The sequence below is a fragment of the Microcaecilia unicolor genome, chromosome 11, assembly GCF_901765095.1.
Source record: "Microcaecilia unicolor chromosome 11, aMicUni1.1, whole genome shotgun sequence".
NCBI classification, from domain to species: domain Eukaryota; kingdom Metazoa; phylum Chordata; class Amphibia; order Gymnophiona; family Siphonopidae; genus Microcaecilia; species Microcaecilia unicolor.
This window is the reverse complement of record NC_044041.1, coordinates 171406126-171421890: the sequence shown is the minus strand read 5'-3', so window position 1 is coordinate 171421890 and position 15765 is coordinate 171406126. Positions and strand designations below refer to the sequence as shown.

At 41.4% G+C, this 15765-nt stretch overlaps 1 protein-coding gene across 4 annotated transcripts in view; it reads left to right on the top strand.

The window, feature by feature from the left end:
• Window positions 1-15112, top strand: part of LOC115480019 (cytochrome P450 2F2-like) — a 71981-nt gene extending 56869 nt beyond the window's left edge. For 2 of the 4 annotated variants that reach the window (XM_030218401.1, XM_030218402.1), the window contains exons 9-10: window positions 9013-9154; window positions 10593-11717. In XM_030218401.1, coding sequence (XP_030074261.1) covers window positions 9013-9154; window positions 10593-10774 — 324 coding nt within the window. In that variant the 3' untranslated portion in view covers window positions 10775-11717. Of the gene's footprint in view, window positions 1-9012; window positions 9155-10592; window positions 11718-12869; window positions 14689-15076 lie in introns of those variants that run through there. The other 2 variants (XR_003943779.1, XR_003943778.1) reach the window with 2 other exon arrangements.
• The last annotated feature ends 653 nt before the right edge of the window (window positions 15113-15765 follow it).

The window sequence follows — 15765 nt, the reverse complement described above, 5'->3', positions numbered from 1 at the left end:
AGTTAGTTTGACAAATGCCAGTGAGATACACTACTGCCCTTTTACTAAAGCTTAGTGCACGCTAATGGACATTAGCGTGTGCTAAGTGCCAAGTGGCCCACAGGTATAAAATAGGATATTCAGCATTTAGTGCATGCTAATTCTGTTAGTGCATGCTAAGTTTAGTAGAAGGGCCCCTAAAGTCATAGAGGTCAATATTGAAAAGGATTTATGCAGTTAACATCAAAGTTAATTGCAAAAATCTTTTTCTTTATTAAATACAGGCTACCCAATGTATAACTTTTGGCTGAATATTTTGATATTTCAGCCAAATATTATGGGGGCAATATTGAGCTGGTGGTGGTTAACCGGTTATGTCCTACTGAATATGAGCAGTTAGGCACTGATATGCTCCTTAACCAGTAAGCGGCCCTGCCTGGCCGGTTAAATAGCTTTGAATATTGGAGGGGTAAATGTTTAAGTTATCTTTAAGAGTTATATATGGATCTTCAAAGGCATCACTTGAACAGACAGCACTGCTGAAAATCCACATAACTTTAAATAGGTAAAAAAAAAATGTTTTTAAGAATTTCAGAATATATCTATGTACTGAAATTTCTGTCATAAAAGATAATCGACAGACATAGGTGGGAATTCTATATATGGCAACTAAAGCTGCACATGCAAATTTGGCATGCACAACTTAATTGATTAATAAGCAATAACTGGCCAATAATAAGCAATTATTGACTCTAATTACAATTTGCGTGCTCAACTTTCTAAGCATATTCTGTTAAGTGTTGTGCATAATTCTTTTTTTTTCCTCAAAATTTTATTAAGGTTTTCAGATATCAAAAATAATAGAAACAGTACATATATTGTTTTGAATCACTTCTCCAGGTGTGCATAATTCTAATGTATGGATCTCTAAAGGGGATGTGGCCATGGGAGGGTCATGGGCATTCCTAAAATTTACGCGCACTGTTATAGAATATGTGTGATCCACACCTAAGTTAGGCATGAGCATTTACACCAGGTTTTAGTTGGCGCAAATGGCTATGCCTAAATTTTAGTTGGGGGGATGGGCACTACACGTATTCTATAAACCATGCCTAACTTTAGGTCCTCCCATCCAAAAAAGGAATGCAACTGAGAAGGCTCAATAAATTTTTATTTGTTTGTTTGTTTGTTGCATTTGTATCCCACATTTTCCCACCTTTTTGCAGGCTCAATGTGGATTGCATAGTACTGTAGGCGTTCGCCAAGCCTATAACAAATACAAAGTGGTATTATGGTAGAATAAGGTTCAAGTGTTACAGACACATTTGGGAGTCGTAGAGAGGAAGAGTTGCATTAAGTCCATTGCTAGCTTTAGTTAATTGTGTAGCAGGGTTCAGGCATTTAGGTTGTGTCAGTAGGGTAGGTTGGTTTTTAGTGATTTCCTGAAGTTAAGATGGCCGTATATTGTTTTCACGGCTTTAGGTAGTGCGTTCCACACTTGTGTGCTTATGTAGGAAAAGCTGGCTGCATAGGTTGATTTGTATTTGAGTCCTTTGCAGCTTGGGTAGTGAAGATTTAAGCATGTTCTTGTTGATCCGATTGTGTTTCTGGTTGGTAGGTCAATGTGCTCTGTCATGTATCCCGGGGCTTCGCCGTGGATAATTTTGTGAACCATGGCGCAGATTTTCAAGGCAATATGTTCTTTGATTGGGAGCCAGTGTAGTTTTTCTTGGAGGTGTTTGGCACTTTCGAAATGCATTTTTCCAAATATAAGCCTGGCTGCCGTGTTTTGGGCGGTCTGTAGTTTCTTTATGAGTTGTTCTTTGCATCCTGCATAAATGCCGTTGCAGTAATCTACATGGCTCAGTACCATTGTTTGTATCAGGTTGTAAAATGTTTCTAGCGGGATTGCTACATTATTCAAATTTAGAATGCACTTGCAATTGTGCCACCAAGGCCAAAACTTCCTGCCTCATAAGCAAAAACCTTTTCTTCTCTCTTGTGTCCAGTGAGAAACATCTGGAAATATTTGTATTCTGTCCCCCAAGAACATAACTCTAGATAGTTTGTGATAGAGCCATAATTAAGCTGCTTTATCTTGAAAAAAAGACAAATGAGACCAATATAGCTCTGATAGATTTTTCTTCTTGAGATCTTTCCAGAACAGCAGATATATTCAAATATCCAAGGAGAGTTCTGCTGCAACAGAACCCTCCAGAACATTAATTTTTTTATAAGTAGTTGGTAGAAGAAAGGACATACAACTCAGAATATGGGCCTCCAATTCTCTACGTGACATCTGGACAGACATCCATTTCTCATCTATTTTAGAACAGGATCTGCTGACATACAGCCTGTTCTAAAATATGTGAGAAATGGATGTCCATGAGCTGGAGACATCCACCATGAACACCCATGTTATGAACTGAAATGTCCAAAATATGAATGGGGAAAAACACTTAGTCCACTTAGAAATATTGGGAAAAATCTGTATTTTTCCTCCTAGAAAGGTAGGTTGAGATTTTTGAAAATATACTTACTCTCAATAAAGTTTTTTTTGTCTTGTACCATTATTATAGTTTTTGAGGCCCTTTTGTGCTTCTTCTTGCTGTTTTTGGTTTGTGTACTTTTAGACCCTCTCTTTTGCTATTTGGAGAAAAAAAGGGACAGGGACATCCTTGTGGCAACATAGAAATGTCATGTTGCAAAATGGCCACATAGGCATCCATGCAGAGTAGAGGGATAACCTAATGGTTTGGACAGTGGGCTGAGAACCAGGGAGCCCAGGTTCAAATCCCTCTTCAACTGTTTGTGACATATTTTTCTATCAATTGTGAGACATCCAGGGACAGAAATAAACCTACTATACTTGAATGTACACCAGCTCAATAGCCTTCAGGTTTGCAGGTTTCTTATATATTTAGGTACAATAGGTGTATTTTAGTCCCTGGAAGGCTCACAATATAATTTAAAATAAATTAATAAATAAAGAACAATGGAACAGGGATTTGAACCTGGGTGATTTGGTTTAGTCCACTGAACTAACAATTAACTTTCTTTTTCCTCAAATTAGTGTGCAGGCATAGGCACCCGCACGGTATAAGAGGCTTGGACAGGCTAAGCCTCCCCTGCTGTGCTCTGAGGGGTTTAAATTGTTGATGTACCTCCATCCTCACAGCAGGAGCTGCAGTGAAAGCCCTCTAGCCTTTTGTAAGCAGTCGTAGAAATTGGTTTATGGTTTGTTTACCTTACTGCTGGGAAAGCGAGGGAGGGGGGGTTGGCTGGAGGTGTCCTGTGTTGCCAGGGAGATATTTAAAGAGGATGACTTCCTGACCTGCACTGAGGACAGATAGCAACAGAATCGGATACTGGGCCAGTATGATCAGAAAAAGTCACCAGACAAAGGTAGAAAAGATCATTTTATTTTCATTATAGTGTTTGGAATATGTCCACTTTGAGAATCAGGTGCTCAACATTAAAAGTTTATATTTATTTACTTATTTATGGCATTTTATCCCACATTAAACATGAATTAGGGTGTTTTGTGGCTCTTCATGAGAATTGTGATGATATGATCCCTTGTTTCATATTGCTGACGGTCTGCATTTTCCGTATGGGTGGTATATTGGTGTATTAGGTTCTGCCCAGTGTAATATTTATGGTACAGTAAGGTTCTGAGTGTGTTTTTGCACAAAATTGTGCATAGTGTTTTGCAGTTGAGCGATTGTGCTTAGAATATGCTTTGAGCAACCACTTTATTCTTTGACATATGATACATATCTAATATCTAAATTTAATAAAAGGTATTAATTGTGACTTTTATTTTTATTTATTTATTTTTTCTGTGTGTTATCAGACAATTATGGATTTAAGCTCCACCCCGGCCCCAACCCCGCCCCCTTTAGCCTCCCCAAACAGTTGGGCCACCGACCGCCTATGTGTGCAGGGTATTAAGAATGTCCATGGATCCTAAAGCTGTCATAGAGTCCAGTGTCCCTTGCCAGTTTCACATTCAGGGGAGGGAGGGGAACAGCAACCACTGAGGGATTAGGAAGGTGACTTGCCTTAAACCCTCCAGTGGACAGCTGCTTAATCAGAGTACCTTTCTGTAACCTGGACATGACCTGACAAGTATAATAATGTCTATCTTTTTAGACATAGATTTATTTTATTTTATTTGTTACATTTGTATCCCACATTTTCCCACCTATTTGTAGGCTCAATGTGGCATACATAGTACCGGAGAGGCGTTTGCAGACTCCGATGTAAACAAATACAAAGTGATATTGTGGTAAGATAAAGTTCATGTGGCATAGCCACATTAGGGAATCATACAACGGAAGTGTTGCATTATGTCCATTACGTACTTTAGTTTTGTTGTGTTGCAGAGATCAGGCATTTAAGTTGGATTGGTAGGGTATGCCTTTTTAAACTGGTTAGTTTTTAGTTTTTTCTGGAAGTTTAGGTGGTCGTACGTAGTTTTCAAGGCTTTTGGTAATGCATTCCACAGTTGTGTGCTTATGTAGGAGAAACTGGATGCGTAAGTTGATTTGTATTTGAGTCCTTTGCAGCTTGGGTAGTGCAGATTTAGGTACGTTCGTGTTGATTCGGATGTGTTTCTAGTTGGTAGGTCGATCAGGTCTGTCATGTATCCCGGGGCTTCACTGTAGATGTTCCTTCCCCTTCTGAAATTGGTGATGGATGCCCATGTTTTGGCCCCTCCCTAGTCCCATCTAAAACACAACCAGACCACACACCCTTGCCATAGTATTGCAGTTGTAAACATCCATATCTTGGCTTTATAAAATTGGGATTTGGGTGTTCATTCAATATGGACAACTAAATGTCAGCTTTCAAACGTCCAAAACAAGAAAAGAGCTCCTAAAATAGCTACCACAATCTTTGCAAAGGTGGTAGACTCATGTCAGGATAACTGAAGTCCTTTTTTAAAAATCTGCAGAATATTTCATGAGGTGGGCTAAATTTAACTGGGGGGGAAATTCAAAAGCCTCAGATTCAATAATGTAGCCTCATTTTCAAGGTTTTCAATCTTTTGACTTAATACATGATTATCATGCATTACCTGGCTCTTTATATCTTTAACTTGGGAGGCAGTTCCCTCTAAATAAGAAACTTTCATTTCCTGGACAGTCATGTGAATACCCAAGTTTTAAAATGCTGTAGAATTGCACAGGGTAGCAGATACAAAAGATAGTTAAACCTTGTGGAGGGACTCAACTACAGTCCAGAAGACTTCAATGTGATCTCAGATGGCTTCACCAGCAGATGGATTACATTGGCCTTCAGCACTGGACCTTCTAACAGAGAACCCAGTGTTTCTCGATTACACACATGGATGCTACTGGACTACACACACAAGGCTTGCAGAGGATTGCCCCTCTATAGCCAGCACTGTGGTCCCTCACTCCCCTGCTAACACAGCTCTCAGAGAAAGATAGGGCTCTGTGGGCTGAGCGAAATATCACCCTCCAGTTTGGGGCTTTTCTCAGCCCTGACAATAGCAGAAATGCCCAATACTGACCATGCAGGATTTACGAAGGATGTCATCAGAACCTGTGTAAGCATTGAAGCTTCCAACTTTGGGGTGGGGGAGGGATTTTTATGAAACTCGGGATCTGCTTAACAAATGTCCTACTCAGAAACCATTTTGGCCACATCCCCCAGATAGTTTATCTATTTCAAGTTATGCAGCAGCTACCATACTGAACACTTTCCACTGTTTCAGTAGGACAACCCAAGTAGCTGGTGTAACTAAAATGGATAATGTATCCTCAGCAATCCTACTCAGGGGCAAACTGACCATTCAGGCAACCGTGCAGTTCCCAAGGGCCCAGGGCAGTGGAAGGCCCAGTACTTCTCTCTCACATGACAAAAGGCTAAAGAGGTTAGGGCTTTTCACCTTGTAAAAAAGACGGCTGAGGGAGGATGTGACTGAGGTCTACAAAAGTGGAACAAGTGGAGGTGAATTGGTTTTTCTACTACTGCTACTACTACTTAACATTTCTAAAGTGCTACTAGGGTTACGCAGCGCTGTACAATTTAACATGGAAGGACAGTCCCTGCTCAAGGAGCTTACAATCTAAAAGACAGGTGTACAATCTAAAGACAAGTGTACGATCTAAAAGACAGGTGTAAATCTAAAGACAAGTGTACAGTCAAAAGACAAGTGTACAATCAGTCTGATAGGGCATACTATATTTCACGAAAGGTTAGGTGCCGAAAGCAGCATTGAAGAGGTAAGTTTTAAGCAGAGATTTGAAGATGGGTAGGGAGGGGCCTTGGCGTAGGGGTTGAGGAAGATTGTTCCAGGCATAGGGTGAGGCAAGACAGAATGAGCGGAGCCTGGAGTTGGCAGTGGTGGAGAAGGGAACTGAAAGGAGGGATTTGTCCTCTGAGCAGAGGTTACGGGCGGGAACATAGGGAGAGATGAGGGTAGAGAGGTAGTGAGGAGCCGCAGACCGGGTGCATTTGTAGGTAAGGAGGAGAAGCTTGAATTGTATGCGGTATCTGATCGGAAGCCAGTGAAGTGACTTGAGGAGAGGGGTGATATGAGTAAATCGGTTCTGGCGGAATATAAGACGTGCGGCAGCGTTCTGAATGGATTGAAGGGGGATAGATGGCTAAGTGGGAGGCCGGTGAGGAGTAAGTTACAGTAGTCAAGGTGAGAGGTAATGAGAGCGTGGACGAGAGTTCGTGTGGTGTGCTCAGATAGGAAAGGGCGAATTTTGCTGATGTTGAAGAGGAAGAAGCGACAGGTCTTGGCAGTCTGTTGGATATGCGCAGAGAAGGAGAGGGAGGAGTCGAAGATGACTCCGAGGTTGCGGGCAGATGGGACGGGGAGGATGAGGGTGTTATCAACTGAGATAGAGAGTGGGGGAAGAGGAGAAGTGGGTTTAGGTGGAAAGACGAGGAGCTCGGTTTTGGATATGTTCAGCTTCAGGTGGCGGTTGGACATCCAGGTAGCAATGTTGGATAAGCAGGCCAATACTTTGGCCTGGGTCTCCGCGGTGATGTCTGGTGTGGAGAGATATAGCTGGGTGTCGTCAGCATAAAGATGATACTGAAGACCATGAGATGAGATCAGTGAGCCTAGGGAAGAGGTATAAATTGAGAAGAGAAGGGGTCCAAGGACAGATCCCTGAGGAACTCCAACAGATAGTGGGATGGGAGTGGAGGAAGATCCATGAGAGTGTACCCTGAAGGTGCGGTGGGAGAGATAAGAGGAGAACCAGAAGAGGACAGAGCCTTGGAACCCAAAAGAGGACAGTGTTGCAAGAAGTAACTCATGATTGACAGTGTCAAACGCAGGGGATAGATCGAGGAGGATGAGGATGGAATAGTGGCCTCTGGATTTGGCGAGGAGCAGGTCATTGCAGACTTTAGAAAGTGCTGTTTCTGTTGAGTGTTTTTCTCTCATTCAAAAAGTACAAAGACCAAGGGACACTCAATGAAATTGCATGGGAATACTTTTAAAACAAATAGGAGGAAATATTTTTTCACTCAAAGAATAGTTAAGCTCTGGAACTCGTTGCCGGAGGATGTGGTAACAGTGGATAGTGTATTTGGTTTTAAAAAAGGTTTGGACAAGTTCCTGGAGAAAACGTCCATAGCCTGTTATTGAAATGAACATGAGGGAAGCCACTGCTTGCTCTGGGATTGGTAGCACGGAATGATGCTACTAATTGTGTTTCTGCCAGGTACTTGTGACCTGGATTGGCCACTGCTGAAAGCAGGATACTGGGCTGGATGGACCATTGATCTGACCCAGTATGGCAGATCTTATATGCCCGACATTCCTCTCTCCCCTCCGTTCCCAGGTCGGGGACACCCCCCTCTGTCCCTCTCCCATCCCCAGGGTAGTGGCTCAAAGAAGCGTACTTTTCCCTGTGCACAGGCATCAGCATCTATATTTGATGTCTGCCGCTGATGCTGGAACTTCTCTCTGCCATGACCCACCCCCTTCTGATGTAACTTCCTTCCTCTACAAGGGCTTAGGGCATGCCATGGAAGTGAGAAGTTCCAGCATCAGCAGCAGACAGTTAATGTAGCTGCTGGTGCTCTGGAGAAAGGTGGCTTCAGTTGTTCATGTGTGTAATTCGCTGACAATTTCATGTCAGGATGAAATAAACAGCTGGACCTGAAGTTTGGTTGAATGCTGGATTTGTTTCCCAAAATTCAAATACAGCATTAACATTATTAATATATGAATTATAACTCTTTTTTCTGGTATGGTGGTGCACTTAATTGACTCACAACAGGAAGCTAAGCATGTGCTCCCTCATCAGGTCCTCTGATCTATCCCATCACCAGAATTAGAGATCAGAATATTAGAAACCATAGCTGTGCTTTATTGGTTTATTTTAGCTATCATATGGGTAGTTTAAGATGGAGATGGATTGATGACGCCATGAAGAAAAGTAGTGTAGCCTAGTGGTTAGTGCAGTAGACTTTTTTTTTGTTACATTTGTACCCCATGCTTTCCCACTCATGGCAGGCTCAATGTGGCTTACATGGGGCAATGGAGGGTTAAGTGACTTGCCCAGAGTCACAAGGAGCTGCCTGTGCCTGAAGTGGGAATTGAACTCAGTTCCTCAGTCCCCCAGGACCAAAGTCCACCACCCTAACCACTAGGCCACTCCTCCACTTTGATGCTGGGGAACTGAGTTCAATTCCTACTGCAGCTCCTTTTGACTCTGGGCAAGTCACTTAACCCTCCATTGCCCCTGGTACAAAATAAGTACCTGAATATATGTAAACTGCTTTGAATGTAGTTGCAAAAATCTCAGAAAGGTGGTATATCAAGTCCCATTTCCCTTCCCTTATAAAAAGATGGTGAGGATCAGGGAGGGGCCCAGATTACTGTCAGTCCGCTCTTGATCCTACTTAAAGGGAGGGACTAGACAAAAGAAATCAGGAATAGAGATTAGAAGAAAAGTTGTCTGCTTATCTTTATGCAACAGTTACCTGAATGAATACTGACCTATTATAGTGACCTCACTTCCTGTTTTCCAGGGCCTCCCTGTGATTCCTGTGATAACTTCGGTTCATCATGACCCAACTCTGTATAAGAAACCAGAAATTTTCAATCCTGCAAATTTCCTGGACCAGAATGGCTGTTTTAAGAAAAATGATGCCCTGTTATTATTTTCTGCTGGTAAAATATAATTTTCTGTTTGCAGTGTAAACTCTCTTAAAACCCTTTAGTGTCCAATATTCCCGTAATAAGCCATATGTGAACAGATTGATGGGAACATTGGACACTTTATCCCTCAGGTTTCATATTCCAGTTTAGAACTTAGGACTTTCCACCCCCCCCCCCCCCCCCCCCCCCTCCTGATATTCAATAGCTTTTAACCAGCCAGGATCGGTTTCTGTGGAACTCGATGCGGTTACCACTGCATAGTGAACTTTCTCTGAAAAAAATTAAGTCCTTGTTGAAATCTGGCTTTTTGAGCAGACCTATCCTTCTGTGTCTCAGTAAGTATTGGTGGTGTGTTATCTGACACCAATTGTGGGTCTTATTTTCTACTCTGTTTAAGTTGTAACTCTGAATCCTTGAGTTTATCATTTAAGTGGTATAGAAAGTCTGAATTAAATAAATAAGTGTCCCATAACTGGCTTTCTGTGAATTTTCAGCAGGACATGGCAGACCATGACCCACCGAAGATTTGTGGTTAGTGACTAGCTGGTTATATCGCGCGATATAACTGGCTATCTGCCGATTTTCAGTGCAAGTGTGGTGGCAATATTTGGCCATGTGAATACCTGGGGTATCTTTGGCTAGTTCAGAATTAACTGGTCAGTGCTGAATATTGGCTTGGCCAGTTAAGATTGAACCTGCCAAAAATAAACCGGATATTCAGTGCCGGTCGCTGGAAACAGCCCAGCATTGAATATCCGGGCTCAGCACCAACAGCAGGAGTTAGCCTGGCTAACTCTCACAATCTGAATATCGGGCCCGCAGTGTCTAGTTCCTCAGGGACCACCCAGCTGGTATGGTTTATAGAATAAGCGCAATGATTGCGCATAAGATATATATAATCATGTGCAAGTAAATACAACTCATCTGTATTATTAGTGGATATCTTAGCAGCCAAAGTGATTGGATAATCCTGCAAAGACCTAGTTGAGGATCTCTGTTTCGGCATACAGAGGCGGGGCTGCTGTATCCTCAAACTGGATAGGAGATGCGTGGAATGGCCTCCCAGTGGAGGTGGTGGAGACCGAGACTGTATCTGAATTCATGGGACAAACACATAGGATCTCTAAGGGAGAGGATGAGATAGTGGATGGAGAGCAGACTGGATAGGCCATGTGGTCTTTAACTGTCATCATTTTCTATGTTTCAATGTTTCTATTAAAAAGAAATGGCCTACAGGGTTAATAGGTTTATTAAATTTCAATTAAAATATTGCCCATCTTTTTGTTCTAAGGTGTACCTGGATAGCTGGACACAATTGTGAAAGTAGGTTTGGTTTCTTATAACTGCTTAATACTTTACTCTCTATATAGTGTTCCACAAAATGGTTAAATTTTTTTTTAAAAAGAAATCTGTTACCACTGTTCCAATCATCTTCCCCTTCTACTTGCAGGCAAACGGAGTTGTCCTGGAGAAAATTTGGCTCGGATGGAAATTTTCTTATTTTTGACCACCCTACTGCAGAACTTCAATTTTCAGCCTCTTAGCAGCAGGGAAGACATCAACCTTACTCCAGTAGGAGGTGCTGTGGAAAACCTACCCCAGCCATACCAGTGCTGTGCAGTACCCTGTTAAAAGAGCTATGAAAAAGTTACAGTCACCTGTACTCTGTCTCCATCATTGAGATTTCTGTTTATTAACAGTTATAATTATTTCTTGTTTTCTCTGTTGGGGCAGGTTGTGGGAAGCGCTATACCTATCACCAGCATGGAAAACTTATAGTATTGGGAGCAGCAGTTTGAGCCTTCCCTTTCATCCTAACTATAACCAGTGGTTGGTAGGTGGGTTCTAAACTCCTTCCTGCGTAGTGGATTCTTACTTAAATGCGGTTAAGCTGGTGTTACATAGGATGTCTAAGGGAGAGGAAGGGATAGAAGATTACATGGATGGGCGGACTAGATAGGCCATATGGTTTTTATCTGCCTTCATTTTTCTATGCTTCTATGTTACTTTTTTTTTAATGAAAGTTTTCTGTGAGCCAAAACAACAATGCAAGAGACAGAAATCAAAGGTAATATGGCCTTTGCAGCTTTAAACATACTGTCGGCAAAATTTGTAAAAATAAAAAACAACCTCTACAATAATGATACTAAATATAACATCCAATTTATAATTAGAATTTTTGAAATTCTTACTGAAAAACACCCTTCAGTCAACCCCCTCCCCCCCCCAAAAAAACAACAACAAAACCCTATCCCTGACAAACAATATAAGACTAGCCCAACTCACAGTAAAGAATCACAAAGCCTCTTACAAAATAGAAACATCTGGTGAACACAGCTGAATCAAGGGACCCTAGCTTTTTGTCCATTTACAAACTATTTTGCTCATTTCCGCCAGATGTTCCTCCATATCATAAATATACTACAGCTTAGCCTGTTATTTATGATATGATGTAAAGAGATTTCCAAGCCCCTACCAGCACTAATTTAGAAACACAGGACATAGAAAAATGATGGCAGATAAAGGCCAAATGGCCCATCCAGTGTGCCCATCTTCCGTAATCACTAACGCTTCCTTTTCCTAAGGGATCCCATGTGCCTGTCCCACGCTTTCTTAAATTCTGACACAGTCCTCATCTCCACAACCTCCACCGGGAGACCATTCCACTCTTCCACCACCCTTTCCTTGAATGAATACTTTCTTGGATTCCTCCTAAGTCTGTTTCCTCTTAACTTCATCGAATGCCCCCTCATTCCAGAGTTTTCCTTCATTTGAAAAAGGCTCACTTCTTGTACATTTTATACCCATGAGATATTTAAACTTCTCTGTCATATCTCCTTTGTCCCTCCTCTCTTCCAGTGTATACATGTTGAGGTTCATAAGCATGTCCCTATATGTTTTATGTTTAAGACCACTTATCAGTTTTGTAGCCGCCCTCTCGACCAACTCCATCCTGTTTATATCCTTCCGTAGGTGTGGTCTCCAGAACTGCACACACTATTCTAAATTGGGCCTCACCAGAGACTTATACAAGGGCACTATCATCTCTTTGTTCCTGCTGGTCATCCCTCCCCTTATGCACCCATGCATCCTTTTGGCTATGACCATCACTTTTTCTACTTGTTTGGAAACTTTAAGGTCATCAGATACAATAACCCCCAAGTTCCACTCTTCCTTTGTACACAGAAGCACTTCATCCCCTATATTGTACCATTCCCTCAGATTCTTGTGACCCAAGTGCATAGCCCTGCATTTTTTTAGCATTAAATCTTAGTTGCCAAATTTAGATGCATTAAAGCAGCATCTAAAAAGGGCATTTTGGACCAATGTCAATCCATGTACTAAACAATTTAAAAAAACCTGCCAGGATCCCGTGGGATTTTCCACCCAATCCAGTTTTCAATGTTATATTATGTTCTACCCCCACTTTATATGTGTGCATGTGGTACTGTTTATATTTGAAATACAAATTGCCTTATATCTTGATTAGTTGTAGTTCCACTCTTATTGGTTCCCCTGGGCATGTGATCCCTTCTCCTACTATCACAAGGGCTTTTCCTATTGGCTCAGTCTGTGGTCTCTAGTACGCTGGGTAAGCAGTCCCACCCCCCACCCCCCATCATCTACTAGGAGAAGATAATCTCCATTTTATGCCTTAAGCCCCATGATTGGCCTGCTCCTAACCCTCTTCAAACTCCTGAGGCTGCATTGTTTTGTTTTTCACCAGTGTCACACAATGCTCACCAGTGTTTCAGTGGCTGATCACCTAGCACCTCTAGTTCAAGAGTGCTGGATGGAAGACAGACTCCTTCCTGCTTGGGTGGTACCACTGCTTCAGTTGCACCATCATGTTTAAGTATTTGTTTTGTTTATTCATATTAAAGAATAATTGAAACTAGAGGCTGGAGTTCTGGTGGTGTTAAGATACTGGTTTGACTCGCTACCAGTCATTCTGCTGGGCATCTTTGAGAGGGTAGTACATACTAAATAGCCTTCCAAAAGACTTTGGCCTTCAAACAACTGTACCAAATATGCTCCATGGTACCACACTCCCCACACTTCCTCCAACAGAGGAGATCCTCTGTGGGAAAGCAAAAATGGAGTCTTACTGGGGTTAAATACTATTGGAACACAAACTTCATGTTGTTCTCCTGTATATTAACTGCCACAAGGTCTTTGCCAGAGCAGCTTCTATTCATGACCACTCCTGTTCCTCATAATGCTCCAAAGAAAAAGCACAAAAGGGCTTCCAGAACTGGAACAATGGTAGTCTTTATTGAAAGTGACCCAACACAGGCCATTTTTCGGTGCTCACCAGTGCCTGCCTCAGGGGTCTAGAACACATAGAAAATCCAACATATTACAAACGTAACAAGATCAAATGATAAAAAATATATTCTATACACATATAAAACTATATACATAATGAATAATGCCGCATTGAATGAGTAAGCCACATTGAGCCTGCCATGAGTGGGAAAGCACGGGGTACAAATGTAACAAAAAAATGAACAGAAATGATAAAAATTACAAATAAAAAAGGTAAACTATATAAAATGCATGTCTAAAAAAAGTGTTTATCAGATGGACCATACATACGTGATGTTACTGAATAGGAATAAGGTGGAGACGTGACTCAGTGCTGGTCTACATGCTCTCCCAACTCACTCTCCCACTGAGCTTGATAAGGAAGAATCTTAGATCCAGCATTTCTAAAGTACTTATAAAGGGCTGATATTAATCCCTTTGTGGCCAAATTAAATTCACATAGATCCTCAAAAACAAACAAAAAAAAAGCTGTTCTGTGCCAACTTCTCCTTTATCTCTTGAGAGTCAAAAGGTGAGCCACTTGTCTATACGCAAAAAAAGTAGCACACTGGGACTTAAGTAGCTCTCAAGTCATCGAATGGTATCAACCTCTTAACTAGTCCACATCAGCAGCAGTTGCTCCAGTAGGAAATCATTTGCCTATGTTTTCTGCCATTATGAATCGTACAGTCAGTCAATGGAGGAATGTTGGGGGAGTAAGGTTGAAGTATTCAGTGTTCCTCACTGAATGTCATGTAAGGAGGAGGATCTGCTCAGAAATGAAATGAAATGATCACATAGAAGTTATGTAAATAGTGGGATATATCTTATGTAAAATACCTGGCACATAGTATAGCCCCATCATGCAGGTACAAACTGGTTTGGGGCAGAATTATGATTCCTCAAAAGTGTGTGAAGATGTGAGAGGTCAGACAGTGATCTCTTCAAGTTACCTTCTGATAGAGTTTTGTTAACCATGCATGTCTGGCTTATATCATTTTATACACCTTCTGCCAAAATATGTAGTGATAAAGGGCATCAGCTCATTACTGAAGGGCAGTCAACACGATTAGCAAGTGTTAGGTTTCTAATCAGTATTACGTTAATACACTAACAAGCCATGTATGTATTATCTTGGGTTGTACTTATGGAACTCACAGTATTGTAACATTATACAAGGTACTGTACAACGTTTGTAATTCAGACAGAGAATCTGAATGCTGAATCCCTGTCTCTTGGCGCAGATACAATAAACACTTTCTTATAATGCTATGGGGTCTGGTTATTTAACTCTGTACAAGTATTAGTGGATTAGAATCTGGAGGCTTTGAATTGGAATGTTTCAAATTGCCCAGGGATTCTGGTTACCATCTGGTACCAGGTAAGAACTTTTTCTTCTTACTATATTTTTGTGTGTGGCTCGGTTTTCTCTGTGGTCCCTTCAGTGCCTCTTGATATCTCACTTTTCTTTTTCTGTTAGTACAAAGCCAATATAGCATTATAGAAACTTTGAAGGTGGTTTATGTAGCTGAATAATTTGGCCAAATATTTCAGTTTGCACTTTTTGTTACTTCTATTTTACAGCTGGGAATTTAATCTGTTCATATCTCTGTGTTTCACTCTCAGGTTTGGATTTGGGAATACCTTTCTTTACGGTTAAGCCCCTCTGGTTGACGCCTCTCTTTTCAGCACTTGTTCCATGAATCCCCAAAGAACACAATCAAAAGCATTTTACACATCAATACCCCAAAGGCACATAGGTACTCCCCTCTTCTGTGCTAATGAATTAGATTAACTACTCAATGTATACTGTCAGAGGCATACCTGTGAGGATCAAAACCCGTCTGATCAGGGTGGATCAGATCTGATATCAGTCCAGCCAACCTAGTAGGCAAAAATAGGTCAATATAAAATGACAATCGAATGCAAAGAAGCTCATGGGAATTGAATGGGTTTCTTTGTATTCAATGCAGTGCCACTTTGTAAAAGGAGCCCTTCATGTGCCACAGTGAGCTACTGAGGAGAAGGAAGCTGAGCATAAAAACAGGCAGTTCTTTGCTAGAAGCTCTAAGAAAAAAATATAAAGTTTTGGGCTTGAGGGGGTGAAAAAACTAATTGACAGCAATAAGAAGTTTGAATACTCGTAAAATGACTGGTATGCTTTGAATTCTGTTGTGTTTTGAGAAATTTTGCTTACCCCCGCTGTTTACAAAGCTGCGCGGCAATGCTGCCACAGCCCATTAAGTAAATGGGCTGTGTCGGTATTACTGCACCAGCAGCTGCTAGCGTGGCTTTGTAAACAGGGGGGTTAAAAG